Source organism: Ipomoea triloba, chromosome 11, assembly GCF_003576645.1.
Source record: "Ipomoea triloba cultivar NCNSP0323 chromosome 11, ASM357664v1".
Lineage (NCBI taxonomy): Eukaryota > Viridiplantae > Streptophyta > Magnoliopsida > Solanales > Convolvulaceae > Ipomoea > Ipomoea triloba.
The window spans coordinates 2,413,276-2,429,603 of NC_044926.1; the positions used below are offsets into that span (position 1 = coordinate 2,413,276).

General features: G+C 34.7%; 3 protein-coding genes across 5 annotated transcripts; 2 read left to right on the forward strand and 1 right to left on the reverse strand.

Moving 5' to 3' along the window:
• Positions 1 to 3,473: 3,473 nt before the first annotated feature.
• LOC115995802 (O-acyltransferase WSD1-like) lies at positions 3,474 to 6,221 on the forward strand. Its single transcript, XM_031234950.1, has 4 exons — positions 3,474 to 3,785; positions 4,032 to 4,973; positions 5,494 to 5,631; positions 5,769 to 6,221. Exons 1-4 carry the CDS (start codon positions 3,582 to 3,584, stop codon positions 5,934 to 5,936), a joined length of 1,452 nt encoding a protein of 483 aa, XP_031090810.1. The 5' UTR covers positions 3,474 to 3,581; the 3' UTR covers positions 5,937 to 6,221.
• Positions 6,222 to 7,053: 832 nt separating this feature from the next.
• On the forward strand, positions 7,054 to 11,118 carry LOC115995678 (dihydroorotase, mitochondrial). Of its 3 annotated transcripts, none has more exons than XM_031234782.1 (9): positions 7,054 to 7,168; positions 8,070 to 8,155; positions 8,580 to 8,725; positions 8,872 to 9,053; positions 9,376 to 9,512; positions 9,800 to 9,965; positions 10,049 to 10,165; positions 10,440 to 10,600; positions 10,685 to 11,118. In XM_031234782.1, exons 2-9 carry the CDS (start codon positions 8,126 to 8,128, stop codon positions 10,877 to 10,879), a joined length of 1,134 nt encoding a protein of 377 aa, XP_031090642.1. In that variant the 5' UTR covers positions 7,054 to 7,168; positions 8,070 to 8,125; the 3' UTR covers positions 10,880 to 11,118. The 3 variants fall into 3 exon arrangements, with proteins under 3 accessions (XP_031090642.1, XP_031090640.1, XP_031090643.1); XM_031234780.1 differs by lacking the exon at positions 7,054 to 7,168 and adding an exon at positions 7,199 to 7,590; XM_031234783.1 differs by lacking the exons at positions 7,054 to 7,168; positions 8,070 to 8,155 and adding an exon at positions 7,199 to 7,590.
• A 14-nt stretch (positions 11,119 to 11,132) lies between these two features.
• On the reverse strand, positions 11,133 to 14,829 carry LOC115995679 (transcription factor bHLH162-like). The gene is made up of 3 exons (XM_031234784.1): positions 14,638 to 14,829; positions 12,869 to 13,237; positions 11,133 to 11,448 (listed from the first exon to the last, which is right to left on the reverse strand). Exons 1-3 carry the CDS (start codon positions 14,806 to 14,808, stop codon positions 11,248 to 11,250), a joined length of 741 nt encoding a protein of 246 aa, XP_031090644.1. The 5' UTR covers positions 14,809 to 14,829; the 3' UTR covers positions 11,133 to 11,247.
• Positions 14,830 to 16,328: the final 1,499 nt, after the last annotated feature.

Here is a 16,328-nt window from a genome sequence, read left to right on the forward strand (position 1 = left end):
ATAATTAAAGTGATAAATATAGTTCCAATTTAAAGAAATTGAGAACAAATTGGTTTTGGGGGGAGATGTGGTCTGCACTATGATATTTTGGGCTGAAAAGTCAGTAAATAAAACGTTAATTAATTAAAAATAAAATGTTTGATAAAATTAATTGTTGAATTAGTTGAAAAATGTAAACATACCTAAAAGAATAAATTGAGATATTATGATTTTGAATAATGAAGGATATATTGTGTCATTTTTGTACATTAATCAAAATTTAAAAAAAAAACAAAAAATATAAAAAAAAAACTTGGAATGACGTTTCAAAATAAATTATAATATTTTAAACTCTTCATGTTTAATCAAACATAATTTATAACTTATTTATAGTTTAAAATAAGCTATAAGCTTTATTAAATAGAGATGAAAATAACTAAGACAATATATTATTTAAAGAAAGTATACGTAGTAAATTAATTATAAATAATGAAATTTAAATATTTCGAGCGATCTTGGAAATAGTACGCGTTTTTATTCAAAAAAAAAAAAAAAAAAGAAAGAAAGAAATAGTACGTGTTTCTAGGTGGGACTCAAACAAATAATTAAGGTGAAGAAATATGTCGAAAGTTTATTGGCTCATAATCCCTCCAATCCCAACCACCTAATAAATGTTTGCTTGTCATTCTCTTATCAATTATCATGAAGATGGAGGATTAATGTGTATCATTTTAATATTTAAGGTTCACAATTTTAACACTTAAAATGCGTCGTTTTTAATATTTCAGGTGTGATGTTTTAACACTTAAGGTGTGTCATATTTAAGATGCGTCATTTTAACACTTAAGATGCATCATTAAATAGTATGAGGAGAATGCATCACTCCCCTAGAAGCTAATTTTAATTAAAAAAAAAAACTAAAATTCATTGATTTAAATCGTTAATATAAATTTGATCAACAATTCATATCTCACCTCATTTTTCACCTGGGAGACTTTCGCACGTGAATTGATCCAAATATATATATATATATATATATATATATATATATATATATATATATATATATATATATAAAGTCAGATCTCTTATCCAAACAATTTGGACGACGACGCATTAAATGTAATCATGTTAGAATAGAGTATAGGATGACAAGGTGGCAAAGCACTAAAATATACTTGCAATATTTCAACTAATCTACACCTCTATAGGTGAAGTTAAATAATATTATATAGACACCGAAAGTATATATCTATTTCAATCTGTCATGTATAACGTAACTAAAACCAAAATTAAACAATATTGCTTATTTTTTGAATCAAAATGAATTAAATACTGAAATGCTAGTTCATGAAAACGGGCCCTTTCCTTGAGGACCACCAAGACAGTGATCATATCCAAAATTCGATCCATTGAAACATTATTATTATTATTATTTTTGAGTGGTACTGACTCTATTACAGTGTAGTATCTGTTCATAAACTACTTTCTCAACCTATTAAAGCAGCGCCTCCACTGAGGCTCGAACTCACCCCCTTCCACATGAGGGGTGCAACCGGATGCCACTAGACCACAAGGTCATTGGCTATTGAAACATTATTAAGGGCAACTCAATAAACCTAATACCAAGATCGAGCACGTCAAATATGCCTACCTTATAGTTGCAGTAGGCGTTAGGCGCTAATGAGATCGTAAACTAGCGCCTAGTGCCTAGGCAGTGTATTATATTTAATAAAAAATATATACAATCAGCTAATATTATGAATTAATAATATACCTTCTAACTCAATCAGCTAACAGTCATTTATCAAACAGGGTCATAGTAATTTCCTAACTAATAATATATCCAGCAAAATGGATGACACCGCCAAGGCACAATAAAGAAGAAGGGCCGATGCAAAGAGAGTTGGCCTACCCAGAATTAGATCACCCCTTTCATCAGTTTTAGACTTTTGTGCCCATTTCTGCTGAACTACTATTGCACTGCAATTTCACCATAAAGTTCATTTCACTACCGTCTTATCTTACGTTGCATGACGTCCAATCAAGATTATTGCACTTTCAGTTAGGTCTATCTTGTATGAGCAGACACGTGAAGAAGATAACACTTTTTGTTACATCTTCCATATGCACGTACTCTATCCAATATCATAACCCTAGCTAGAAAATTAAATTAAGTAGATTGTATATTGATCTTCTTGATTTGAATTAGTAGATTATGAATAACTTAAGTTAATTTAACTCTTTGTGATTTTGTTTTTTATTAGGGTTATAAGACAAACTTTGCTAGAGTGCACCGATAACATATGTGAACTTTCTATAAATAAATAAATTGAAGTCATTTTCTATGGGTGATGAGGGAAATCTGTAGGCGTTAAGGTTGGATTTAGTCAGCTATGAACAATTTAGGCTAATTTACATATTTGTGGTCGTTTGTAGACTAGAGTACAAGACATTATCTACCCAAAACGCACATTCAGATAACTATTGCAGATTTTTTTTTAAAAAAAAAAAAATAAGGTAATTTTCTTATGTAGTATCTATCCTTATATACTTTTCTTAACCTACTGAAGCACAAAGAGTCAACGTCCCCACTAGGACTAGCCTGTGACCTCTCACTTAAAAAGGCCACAACTATGCCGTTTGACCACAAGGTCTTTGGCACTTGTGGAGTGTCAAAGATAATGTCTTATGGAGTAATCTTTTGTTTCCCACTATTCACACATATTTACTATAAGGTCTATCCAACAATAATGTTACTGGGAACATGTATAATGCCGGAGTGGGTGACATGCATTAAAGGTCAACACAACTTTAATGAGTTATGACAGGTTATGGGGGATCGCCGTTACGACGGTATCGTGTACAAACATACGCATTGGTAATGCCACCAATCTAAGCTATAAATTAAAATATCAACCTGAATATTTATGGTGTTGATTAACTGATAACTGGTTTTGAAAATTTAATTTACAGTTTGATTTTTGGCTATGTCATTTAATTTTTTCTAATAGATTTGGGCCACTCTTGATAGTTACCTATATTAGTGTGGCCCTAATATGATTTATGTAGTTTTCTTTTGTTCTTAGAACATCTCCCAGAATTAAAATTTTTGAATGGATTTGGGACAAAACTATTTTTTTTCTGAAGCACAAAGAGTCAATATCGTCTCCCATGAATGCAAACAAGTACCACTATACCACAAGATCTTGGCTATCATCATAAAAATTAATTACATACAAATTTCATTAATTTACTTATAAATTTTTCAACAATTCACCTTGCAACATGGTATAATGATTGCCTTTCTTCTGTACCCTATCACTTATCATTAAGGTGGCACAAAAATTAACAATGTAAACCAATCCAAATTAATAATGTCTACATCAAAATTTTAAGATAGCAAAAAAAATTGCAACTAAATAATTATAATGCGAATACATATACTATTTTAGTTTAACAACCTGACTACTTAACCTTAATCGAATGCTATTTCAACCTATTATTATATATCTCTGTATATATATATACATACACAGATACATGCAAGAGGCCGGAACTACGAAAGAAACAAACAAGCTAGCATACAAGTGAAGACGACAATGGAGTATTATTTAGAGGGAGATGATGAAGAAATTCTGGCGCCTGCTAGTCCCTGTTCGCAGTACATGAACAGCTCTGTGTTGTCCCTCTCCATTATTGCTGTTCTGGAAACAAGTGTTCCAATTGAAGATGATGATTCAGTCATCCTTTCTGAAATCAGGGATGTCTTTTTGCCCATTAATCCAAGGTTTTCCTCAATCATGGTATGCTCCCTTAATCTTATCTACTTAATTATTGGTAGCCTTTGTGATAAAGTTATGATCTTAACTTGTCTGATCAGAAAAACTGTACTGATAAGAATAATTAAAATCATAATGGTAAGTGTCAGAATCAAATGTTTAATTATAGTATATTCTTTTATATTTATATAACAGTCGGCTTTAATTTTAATGATAGAATTCTGAACTAGACTTAGCTACCTATACTTATATTTTTCTTTGTTTAAACAGGTGACCGGAAAAAATGGTGAGAAGAATTGGAAACCGGTGAAAGTTAATGTGGAAGACCATCTCAAAGTCCCGATATTCCCCGACGGGAAGCCGTTGGAATTCTACGACAATTGTCTGTCGGAGTATCTGACGAAGATAGCCATGGATCCATTCCCGGAAACCCGACCGTTATGGGAGATTCACATATTCCGGTACCCGACGAGCAACGCAGCGGGGAACTGTATCTTCAAGCTCCACCACTCGCTCGGAGACGGTTACTCCTTGATGGGAGCTCTTCTTTCTTGCCTTAAACGGGCTGATAATACGGCGCTGCCCCTGACGTTTCCCGGCCGGGAAGGGAGCGGGAAAAAGCAGGGGAAGAATAGCAACGCCGTGGCCAAGGCGTTTAAGGCGGTGCCGAGGTTTTTGTCCGGCGTGATCGACACGGTGACGGATTTTTCCTGGAGTTTTCTGAAGAGCAGTTTGATTGACGACGAGAAAACGGCGATTCATTCCCAGGATGACGGCGTCGAGTTCCGTCCCATCTCCGTTACTACCATGGCGTTTTCGCTTTACCATCTCAAACAGATAAAATCCAGTCTTAACGTCACGATCAACGACGTGATTTCGGGGATACTAACGTACGGGACGAGATTATACATGCAGGAAACCGACAGAGAAACATGTAACGCGGAATGCACGGCGCTGGTTCTGTTCAACACCAGGGCGATCGGCGGTTATAAGTCGGTGAGCGAAATGATCAAACCTAACTCGGAAATGCCATGGGGAAACCGGTTCACGTTTCTCCCCTTCGCGATTCCCAAACTGCGGGACGGCGAGTCGTCCAATCCACTCCGGTTCATCTACAACGCCCACCGCATGGTGAAGCGGCAACGGAATTCCGCGTCCGTCTATCTCACCAGCCAGCTCCTCGAATTCTCCAGAAAGCTCAGGGGCCCTGAGGTATGCCCACAAACTGTTTGATAAAATGCAAATTATTGTCCTCCCAAGGGTTGTTGACATCAAGTTTATTATTTCAGTATTCTAAATGTTTATTTTTAAAATTTTCTTTTTTATGTACTGAATATTTATTCTCAGACATACTACTAATTTTATTTTTTTTTGAATATTTAATATATTAAAAATAAATATTTATTTGTAGGCTATGCTCTACATTAAATTGTAATAATGTAGATCATGATCCATAGTATAGTTTGTCTGGCTTTAACTAAGATATAGAAATATCATATTTTGGACAACTCCAGCCAAGTTGATTGGACTAACTTAGATTCTAGTTGAGTAGTGTTTTTTAATTTGAACCAATCAGTTATAATCAAGATTAACTTTACTCAAATCACACATTTAAAGAGCAATTGCGAGATCATATTTTTATCTGTTAATTTAATGGTATTAAGATTTACAGTCAGAGGTTAGGTATATTTATATAATAATTCTTCAACTCTCATAAAATGGATGGTTGCAGGCGACTGCACAGTACATACGTGGAACGTTAAGGAACACAAGCTTTACCACGACGAACATGATCGGTCCGGTGGAAGAAACCACGCTTGTTAACTATCCAGTAAAGGGCATGTACTTCGCCGTGGCCGGCGCCCCTCAGGTATATATATCCAGACTTCCATATGTTAATTCTCTTAATAAGAGAAATATATGTATAAATAAAGGAAATGGCATACACATATATATGTTTTCACTGATCTTGATTATATTATATTGGTTTGGCATGATGGTTTGCAGAGTTTATCGGTGACGATGGTGAGCTATGTGGGAAAATTGAGACTCGCCATTGTGACAGAAAAAGACTTTATAGATGGGAAGAAACTGAAGTCATGTATTGAGTCTGCTTTTGATGAAATCTTCAGATTAGCACTCAAGTCTTCTCCACCTAGGCCACCATCTGCATGAATATAATATATACATATAGTGTACCAGTATTTCTGCATGCATATGCTTATTATATATGCATTTGTATGTAATTTTGTGTTGTTTTCTCCAACATATGTATACCTCAGAGGTTATGAGGTTAGGTACAAACATAAGCATATAGTTTATTACCTATTGGTTGAAACAAAACACATCCTTAGCTTATTCAGGTCAGACTCATCATGTGAAAAATTATGAGTTCGACCATGTTTATGTGTTTGTGTGGTCTTTCAAATAGTAATCTATTCAATTAATTGTATGTGATTACTTCAATTTCCTTTTTTTTTTTTTGAAACGTAGAAATAAATGCATTAAAACAGTCCAAATCATAGTGTTTTTTGGGTATTATGCCAATGAGTCCATTGAAAGGTCTTAATCTCATTGTTGGTATTATTGTTATAACAATTCATCTAACTAAATAAATGCATTAAAACGTACACTCCAATCATAGTGTTGTTTTCTGGGCATCATGATGCCAATGAGTCCATTGAAAGGTCTTAATCTCATTGTTGGTATTACTGCTATAACAACTCATCTAACTATTATCACTCCAACTACCTTAAATTATATTCCACTCTTCCCTCTTATGACAAATTATATCATGCAATCTAAGTTCATCTGGTAAGGTGGACCTAATATAAATTTACATTTAGTATATTGCGTGTTCAATTTTTATTATGCTTATTATAGTTTGGTACACATATTTTTAGTATATGTACATTTTTTTAGTATATTGTAAGTCAAAATGAATTAGTATTATATTACATTAAAAATAAAAATGATCTATCTTGCTACATGGATCATGGTTTATCGTTAAAATCATCAAAATAAATTTAACCAGCCGAGTTAGTCTGTCTAGCTCCAAAAAAGAGCGAGACAAACTATAATTTTGAAGGCTCCCATAATAAGCGGGCTTTTTGCCCACCCCATGTAGCCCGCGACCCCGCGGGCTCTAGAGCTTCAAATTGGCCCAATCCATTTAACTGGCCGGGCTTTACATATTGCACATGTAAATCCTTGGAACAAAATATGGGCTGTAGATCTACTGTATCATCGTTCGAATATTTAGGATTCGCCGTAGAACAAGATAGAATATGTCTCATAAAAACTACTCTGTATAACTTTTTTGTGTTTGGATGAGTAACACTCGGAAGTTAATGAAAGCTACAGAGTTGGGAGCTTTTAATCTCTCCAATATGATCTGAAGCCCACAGGTATGCCCTTTCGCTGTTTTAAGTAATACTGCCCTCCAATTGTTCGATGAAATGCCCAATTGAAAGTTCTCCAAAATTGTGCGTTTGAGAGTGTACTCTTTTTTAAATGTTCGATACGGAAAGAGAAATATTCTAAATAGGCAAATAGTGTTTTCCAATTTCGAGAATCTACATTGCAAAAAAAAAAAAAAAAAATTCTCCCTTTTTTTAATCTAAACCTCCAGCTCATGGTCATGGCCACTTCAAATTTCAAGACAAAAAAAAATTCAGATTTCAGATTGCCATTTAAAAAAAAAAAATCAGGACTTTAGCAATCAGCCTTCAGTGAAATCAGCAGCTCCGGTGCTCCGCAGACCGTAGCGACTACCGGCAGCCCTCAGCACCGCCTTAGAGCCTCCATCGTCCGGCAGCAGCAGTAACTGGTTCGAATCCATAGAGTTTATTATTATACATTTGCAAAATTAATTTGTGAGATTTTTTTATTTGTTATATGTATAATGTCTTAGTTTGTTATTGATATTAAATGGTAAGATTTATAACTAAGTTAATTAAGACATCTCTACACAAGAAGAGCGATGAAGATATATTGAAGGAAAATGATTGCTTAGTGGCCAAAAAGACTTTTTTTTTTTTAACCTCATTTCCATGAATGCAATCTTTCAATGTCTAACCCTGGTTTCACCACTGTTCATACCCACACCAAAGTTTTAATCTTGCATACATAACTTTGTAATGTGTATCTTGGCAATGTGAAACCGGCCATGTAATTTCTCTTCCCTGCTTTGTTATCTCATTTTATTTGTTGATCAGTCCTGATCATGATATTATAATCAATTACTACATCCAATTGTGTCAATCCTTTGTCTTATGCTATCTTCTTTTCTCTCTTCTTCTTCCTTAGTTGACAGTTAAACTGCTTAGTTTTGAGGAGAATGCTTCTTGTTCTTTAGCTTCCATATGATGAAGGCCATATCGTTTCCCTGCAAGGTATCTATAACCTTCTTGATGAGTTGAGTAGTTAAAAGAAAATGCTTCTTACCCCTCTTGAATTTCTCCTCCGATATTTCCCACCGTGATGTGGCTTCCATTCATTGGGTTTCTAGCATTTTTTATAGTTAAATGAGTCCGCATGTTTAGTGGTCATGCTATGTGTGTAATGATGATTTTCCTACTGCATAAAGCTCATGATCTTACCAATTTATATCAGACAAGATTCCCTAAAATAGCAGTTTCCCAAAAAAAGAAATACTCTATATGCAAAAGATGCCCTGAAATCATTATTGTAACTTTATTATGGTTCCTGAAGAGCTTAAAGTATTTGGGAACTTATTTTATTCTGAGTTTGGAATATTTTAAGCTGTTGATGCCCGAACTGCTTAATTTATGTACTATAAACTTCATTGTGTTGCAGGCATTGATTTTTCCTGTTTCTAAATTTAGTGGGCAAAACCAGAGGAAAGCAAATAGAGTGAGAATGGAGCTCTCAATTACACAACCTGATGATTGGCATCTTCATCTCCGTGATGGTGACCTTCTTGAAGCGGTTGTCTCTCACAGGTTTATTTCTTTATTAATTTCAACTTGTGAATTTGACAGAGTCAATTCCAGAAACTAATATTTATTCAGATGTAGTCTATCTTTCCCCTTCCTTTCTCTGTTGAATGTAGTTTTATGCCTTGATTTTGACTACTTAATGTATATAGTGCACGTAACTTCGGGAGGGCAATCATCATGCCAAATCTGAAGCCTCCTGTCACCACCACTGCTGCAGCTGTTGCATACCGGGATTCCATCTTAAAAGCATTGCCTCCTAATTCTAATTTTATGCCCCTTATGACACTATATTTGACAGATACAACAAGTCCTCTTGAAATTAAACAAGCCAGTGAGTTCAACATGCTTTCCATTGGGACACATCTTATCTTTTAATCAGTCCACTGCATGAAGATATTATAAAACAACAATTTGGAATATATACATAGAGTACATTCTTCTGTCTCCATGTTGTCATGCTATGTTCTGTTTGTATGAGTGAAAAGAATTTAGATTTAATTTGGAATGTTCTCATGGCCACTATAAAGTTAGAATTGAAATTTTTGATGGTGGAAGCACTGAAGGAGGACACAAATGTTTAGAGTGGTCAAGTTGAAATACAAAATTCTTTGGCTTTCTATACTTCCATCTAGTTACGCTTTAGCATGTCACAGGGCAAAGTGGAGTAGTATATGCTGTAAAACTTTATCCTGCTGGTGCTACAACAAATTCTCAGGATGGTGTCACTGATCTTTTTGGAAAATGTTTGCCAGTTCTTGAGGAAATGGTTGAGCAAAATATGCCTCTTCTGGTAACTTCTTTGTGCCCAATAATTATTAGTTTTCATCCTGAAGAATGTAATTTTTCTGTGGTGTTATGTAATGACCCAAAGTATGCCACAACTTTGATTAAAACTTATGTAGCCTATTCAACTTGCAACAAGTCATCCCACTTCTTTATTAAGGAGTACATGACTTTCACCTTATATTTTTCAAATTTCATTTTGTTTTTACTTTACCTCTGTTTCATATGTATGTGCTGGTTATTATCATGTTTCTGGACAATGGAACTCTTAGCTATAAGAGATGTTAACTGCAGGTCCATGGAGAGGTAACTAGCCCAGAGGTCGATGTATTTGATCGAGAAAAGGTATTCATTGAGACGGTTTTAGGCCCTTTGGTTCAGAGACTTCCACAGTTGAAGATTGTGATGGAGCACGTCACCACCTTGGATGCTGTGAAGTTTGTAGAATCTTGCCGTGAAGGTATTTTATCACTGGATTTGCCTTTTTCATTGAGACAGTTTTAGCCCCTCATTTATATCTGATTAAAACCATTTTGTTTATAGGATCTGTTGCAGCCACTGTCACTCCACAACATCTTGTTCTAAACAGGAATTCTTTGTTTCAAGGGGGACTGCAGCCACACAATTACTGTCTTCCTGTACTTAAAAGAGAGATCCATAGTACATCTTTACCCTCTCTGCATATGCAATTTCCCTTTCCTGATTCGTTTTCACTTTTTCATCGAGGTGTCCTGTCAGGAACACTTTTTTGGTCTAGGTTAACCGCTAACATGGATTTAGATAAGAACATGAGGTGTTCATGGAAAAAATCGATATTTATGATAGGAAAATGAAAATATCAACTTTTCCATATATATGGTTTTGTTCTTTCTGCTATCTAATTTTTCTTTCTCAAGTATACTGGACTGAACATGCTCCAATGTTTTCAATGCAGGACAAGCTATTGTCTCGGCAGTGACGAGTGGCAGCAAACGATTTTTCCTCGGAACTGATAGCGCCCCACATGATCGAAAGAAGAAAGAATGTCCATGTGGATGCGCTGGTATTTACAACTCTACCGTAGCCTTGTCAGTGTACGCAAAGGTTTTCGAGGAGGTAATTTCTAACGCCATTGTGTTTAATTTCTTCGCTTAATCATATCCGTGTTTGATGATTGATTGTCCTTGTTGTTGCCTTTAGGCTGGTGCCCTCGACAAGCTTGAAGCATTTACAAGCTTTAACGGACCAGATTTCTATGGCCTCCCGAGGAACACAACAAAAATTAAACTGACTAAAACTCCATGGAAGGTACCAAAATCGTATTCTTATGCATCCGGTGACGTGATCCCCATGTTTGCTGGTGAAACATTGGATTGGCAGCCATTCTCTCTATAAGCATGTTAGAAACTTAACACAGAGAGAGAGATTTACATTTTCAGAATAAGGATGTTGCCATATGATGTTGTAACATCGTAATAAAACCAACAAACAACCTTAGCTATATCTTATTCTGTGCATTGGATGCCAACTTGTACCAGTCTTAAACAGCTTCTTTTTTTTGCCACCAGACCACAAGGTCATTGGCGTCTTAAACAGCTGTTTAGTTAACAATTAAGATGGATTTTACGCCTTGATTATCTGCGTCTTATGATGTTAAACCTCTTAATTAAGAAGAAATATTAGTATTGTTGTTTACAAAGCGGGATTTATCCTGCACACTCTCAGGTAGTAGATGCGCTACCGCCTACGGGTTTCACTCATTTTCAATATTGTTCGATATTATGTTGCAGTGGTGCTACTACATCAAATCCCCACACTTCATTTTCAATATCATAATCCCATAACTCTAGTCGTGATGATGACTCCGTTTCGGTGCTTGTCGCCCCACTTATCATTTCTTTTAGTTTCTTTGACACTGACGTTATTGCTCCGGCAGCTCCGTTACTCACTGCCCATTTCCCAACCTGCAACAAATCAGAACGTACCATTCTTCACATCAAATCTTATATCCTTTACATCAAATCTTATATGCTTAATATTAATGAATATTGAATACTGGGGTGTTTGGTAAACCGTTGTTAGCTGAATGGGTAGTAGTTGATAGCATTAAATGTTTGTAGAAAGATATTTGGTAAATTAGTTGTTAAGTAATAATTGATTACATGTAAAATGACTTTCTCAAAAAACTTATCGAAAAAACTGTTTTGAGTAGCTTTTTGAATTTTAGCATTTTAAAGCAATAAGTGGTTACGAAAAGTTAATTAATCAAGCACTTATGGTTATTTAACCAAGTTAAACAGCTAATAATGGTCAAATAAGTCAAAATTAGTTGATAAACTAACTATGTTATCAAATATGGCCTATGTTGTATGTTTACATTGAATCTTATATCTTATATACATAAGATGCTTTGAGGCACATGTAAAATTATACCTGAATCATATGAACTTATATTATCTTATACTTCTTATTATATTTGTCATTACTTTTCAATTTGATGCAAATAGTTTTATGTTTATGTTATTGATTACTAAGAAATAGATTGACCTTATCATAAATTAGTGAAATGAAAAATTAGAGAAAATGACACTTTTAATCTCTTGTCTAGGTGTAATTTAGTTCCTTAATTATTTGTAGTATGTATTTTATCCTTTAAATTTTTAGTGAAGTGGCATATTTAATATTGCAATTTTATCAAAACCTCTAGCCTCTAGGAACTAGATATGCTACCTTAGTAAGAATTCAACTAAAGGATGGATTTGGTCTTGATAATTGCAGTTTCATTAAAATTTTATGAATAAGATCTACAACACTAGTAAGAACTCAACTAAGTGGTGGATTTGGTCCCAAAATTGCAATTTCATTAGAACTCTAGGAAGATATGCTACCTTAGTATGCGTTGAGCATATATAATATATAAACATAAATATGCAATCAAACTATTAGCTTAGACTTTTAGTTGAGGTGGTGTTGAACAATCCAATTATCAGTTTAGACTTTGAACTCAACTAAAGGTGAATTTGTTTGCAACATTGCAATTTCCATTAAAACTCTAGCAAGTAGATCTACTACCTTTATACCACTCAATTAAGGGCGGATTTGGTTCCGACTTTGCAATTTTATTAAAACTATAAAAACCAGGTCCCTACCTTAGTAAGAACTCAACTGATTAATGGAATAAATATACACAAAGATAACAGATAGATTAAAAGTGTTATTTCCATATAAAATTATATAAATTTATGCTTATCTAGCATTACCCTTTAGGCTTTATCACAAATGAGTCAAATTAAATGTATAAATTTGTGTGCATATATCCAACATTCCCCCTTATTAATCAAGCCATATCATATGTGTGAAAATGAATGCATATAAAATAATTACCGGTTCACCGACAATCTGCAACGTAGAGTTACCGTGGAGTTGAAAACTGGCGCTGGTAACTTCAACACCTTCTTCTCCTCGGACCACTCGAATAATGTCATTGAACGTGGCAACGTTGTCGAGCCCAGTGATGAAAACGACCGCCATGGCCGGACCCATCTCGTGAATGTGAATCTGAGGATGAGGCTCCACATGATGATGAAGATGACTTGACAACGACGATGCACAACTGTGCATTTTTCTGCTCTGCGCCTTCTTCTTCATCATCATCAGCTCTTCTCTCTCATGCTTCATCTTCTCCAACTTCTCTTTCATTGTCTTTATGTAATTGATTGTTACGTCTACTTGATCAGGCAATGGCAAAGTTTCCTGCACCGTTCATATGTAAAGCATCATTAATTGTATGCTTTAATTTCCTTGTACCTAATAAGACTCATAGAGTTTTCACACCACATGTATATTAACACATGCAATATTGACAATCTAATAGGCATACACATTTCTTTGGTTTACCATAAAAGAGTGAAGGAGCCAGAAATTTTGTTATTGTTGAAAGCCCTGGGCCTGGATTTAAACCCTAGATCTTTTCTAGAAGGAAGATCTAAAAGGGAACGGACCTCTACCAACTTAGCTAACTAACCAATTGTTAAGTATATATGTTTATATATATATATATATACCAGGGCTATATATGGGGCGGGGGGTGGGGTGAGTGGAGGCAACTGTCCCAACTGTAGCTCCGTTAATGCCGAAAAACCTTATTGTTACCTGAAAGTGTGCTCTCGGTGAAATCCCATTTGTGACCATAAAGAATCACAAGAAGGTAAATCAACAACCTTATACCTGACCGGCTCAAACCAATAAGGTCAATAAATATCTCTCTTGAAGTCGAATTTGAACATTGTGGTCACTAAATCAGTTGCTAGATAGACTACCTTGGCTGTGGTTAATGTCATACACATTTCTATAATGTAAACATATACTTTCTAGTTTTTAATGTCTCTAAAAAAATGGTGAATTTTGTCGGTTATTAGTAATCTCACCTAGTAGGTACATATAGTTCTATCAATGATACCTTAGCTTGATTGAAATGGAAGTAGGTATAGGGTTGTCAAAAAAAAAAAAAAAAGAAGCTAGGTATATATAGGTAGATATACATACTATGTTCTTGTTTATATTTCATGCAGGCATTATCATATATTTACACTCTACATAAGCTTTTATGAACTATATATTGTTTAAAAAATCTTTAATACATAGATTTCCAAAGCTATCCAAATTAACAAATCCTCTCATAGATGATCTTAAAGATCACAACACTAGATACCTTTAAAATTGACTACACGATCGAGTAACTACTCGTTGTCATGTTAAAATTAAAAAGTTCTAAAATTTATTGATTTGAAAAATTGAAGCACTAAAAACGCTCATCTAGTATTGATTTTCAAAACTTTTGATCAGTTTTTGCGTCTATACTATACGCGTTGTCTGTAGTAGTACAGAGGCCTATTTTTTGCTTCCACGGACTCGGGGATCGAATGATGCTTTCTGTACTAGTGATCCTAAATTCCTAATTAATGAGTTGTACTGGCCTGGACACCTTTGAAACACTCACAAAAACACAGAAATCTGTAGATTTATGTAGGAAAAATGGAAAACCATGTTTTAATAGGTTAAAATTAACGTGACCGTGAGTTAAAATATGCATGCATGCAGCATCCATGAATGATGTTTTTTGTATAGACAGACAAATAGGCAGAGGTGGAAACCTGGGACGACGGGACAAGGGAGAACAGTTGGTTATACAGCCCCTTCAACTGATTCCTCCTGTTCTTCTCCACATATTTCCTTTCCAGTTTCGGGCCACGCCCACTCAACACCGGTGTCTTTTGTACCAGATCCGCTCGGGCCGTCCCAGATGGCTGCCCGGCCTTTTCCATTCTCTCAACTTGTTAGCTCTCTTCCACGGCCACTATAAGTATATATACGTGTGTGTATATATATATATCTTCGATTCTATAGGTTTGTAGATTTATTCTTACCCAGAAAGCTAGCTGACTTGCCTAGTTGAGAGAAGAAATTTATGTTAAAAAAAGTTGAAATTGTTGGACACGGCAGACCAGGATGTTTTTGTAAGACTTTCCGCATTTCTTGAAAGTATATAATACTGATAAAAAGTCGCCATCCTGGTCAAGAAAATTAGAAGACGATGGTGAAAGACCGTGTCGTGATGATGAAACCTCACTCACGTTAGCATTTCACGTCATCATCACCAATCATTAATATTTACGAAATACTAATCCAACAATTTCGCCCACAAAAAATTTCATCCAAATTCTCAATATTCCTAACAGAAATTGAAGGAATTAAGTCTGAGATTCTCATCTGCTAAATTAATTTCTTGGAAGTATGAGTAATATTTACTTACTTAGCCGCTATGTTGGCAAAAAACTCTCAAAAGTTAGCGTTTAATTTGGCGTTTCATTGCTTCCCATAAATGTATTGAAACTTTATACAATGTTTCTAATAACCCGTTTTCATAATTTTTCAAAAAATGTAAAAATACTTTTTCTAAGAAATTAAAAAACTAGTATGCCATTACTCCAATTTCATTCTATGTATTGGTCTTGATTCGATTAATAGGCCGAATTTAACTATACATGTAGGATTCAATTTAGTGTTAGTATTGTTGGGTGGAGACAAATAAATGGCCAATTCTAACCCCAGTTGACTAGAAAATTGTTGGGCAGAGGTTGACAAATGGTCAAATCCAACCCCAAGTGATTGAGAAATTATTGACAGAAGTAGATAAATGGTCAAGTTCAACACCAAGTGGCTAAGGAATTATTGTGCAGGAGCTTGAAGGGCTAAGTCTATAAAATGAGAAAGAGATAATATTTGTGTATGTATAAAAATTAACATATATATATTTGTATTTTTTTATATTTATATTTTTTAATGCATTTCTTACATTACATTTTTTAAAACTTAGATATTACCAGTTTTATCAGATTAATCTTAAGCCACAAGATCCTGCCCCTAAAATAAATGTGCATTCATACCTTGGATTTTTTTTAATTTTTAATTTTTAATTTTTTTTTTTTTGTTTCCCTATCGTTTTGTATTTTCGTGCAATTTAGTTTGGCAGTGTGAGTGTGAGCTAGCAGATGAGCCACCAAGTTGGAATTTTGAGTGCTCCACCTCCATCCACTTTATTCTTCATAAAAGAAAAGAATAATTAATTACCAGCGTTGACTCCTAGTCCTCCGACCTCGTAAGAGTGTGCCAGAACATTGTGGTCATCCCACTCCTTTTAAACAACTTTATTGACGACTCAATCTTTAATTCTAAATGTCACGGTCAAGCCCTTTATCATTATACACTCCCTCCTATATTTTTAAAATTAATTTACACATAGAAATAGTATTTACTTGTTACACACCTTTAAATAATTGTTGTG

Coding starts and splice junctions, on each gene's coding strand:
- LOC115995802 (XM_031234950.1), top strand. CDS start 3,582: ATGGAGTATTATTTAGAGGGAGATGATGAAGAAATTCTGGCGCCTGCT. Junction 4,974..5,493: donor GAAAGCTCAGGGGCCCTGAG/GTATGCCCACAA, acceptor GGATGGTTGCAG/GCGACTGCACAGTACATACG. Junction 5,632..5,768: donor CCGTGGCCGGCGCCCCTCAG/GTATATATATCC, acceptor GATGGTTTGCAG/AGTTTATCGGTGACGATGGT.
- LOC115995678 (XM_031234782.1), top strand. CDS start 8,126: ATGATGAAGGCCATATCGTTTCCCTGCAAG. Junction 8,726..8,871: donor GAAGCGGTTGTCTCTCACAG/GTTTATTTCTTT, acceptor TAATGTATATAG/TGCACGTAACTTCGGGAGGG. Junction 9,513..9,799: donor AGCAAAATATGCCTCTTCTG/GTAACTTCTTTG, acceptor TGTTAACTGCAG/GTCCATGGAGAGGTAACTAG.
- LOC115995679 (XM_031234784.1), bottom strand. CDS start 14,808: ATGGAAAAGGCCGGGCAGCCATCTGGGACGGCCCGAGCGGATCTGGTA. Junction 13,238..14,637: donor CCCTTGTCCCGTCGTCCCAG/GTTTCCACCTCT, acceptor TGAACGGTGCAG/GAAACTTTGCCATTGCCTGA. Junction 11,449..12,868: donor TGCAGATTGTCGGTGAACCG/GTAATTATTTTA, acceptor GATTTGTTGCAG/GTTGGGAAATGGGCAGTGAG.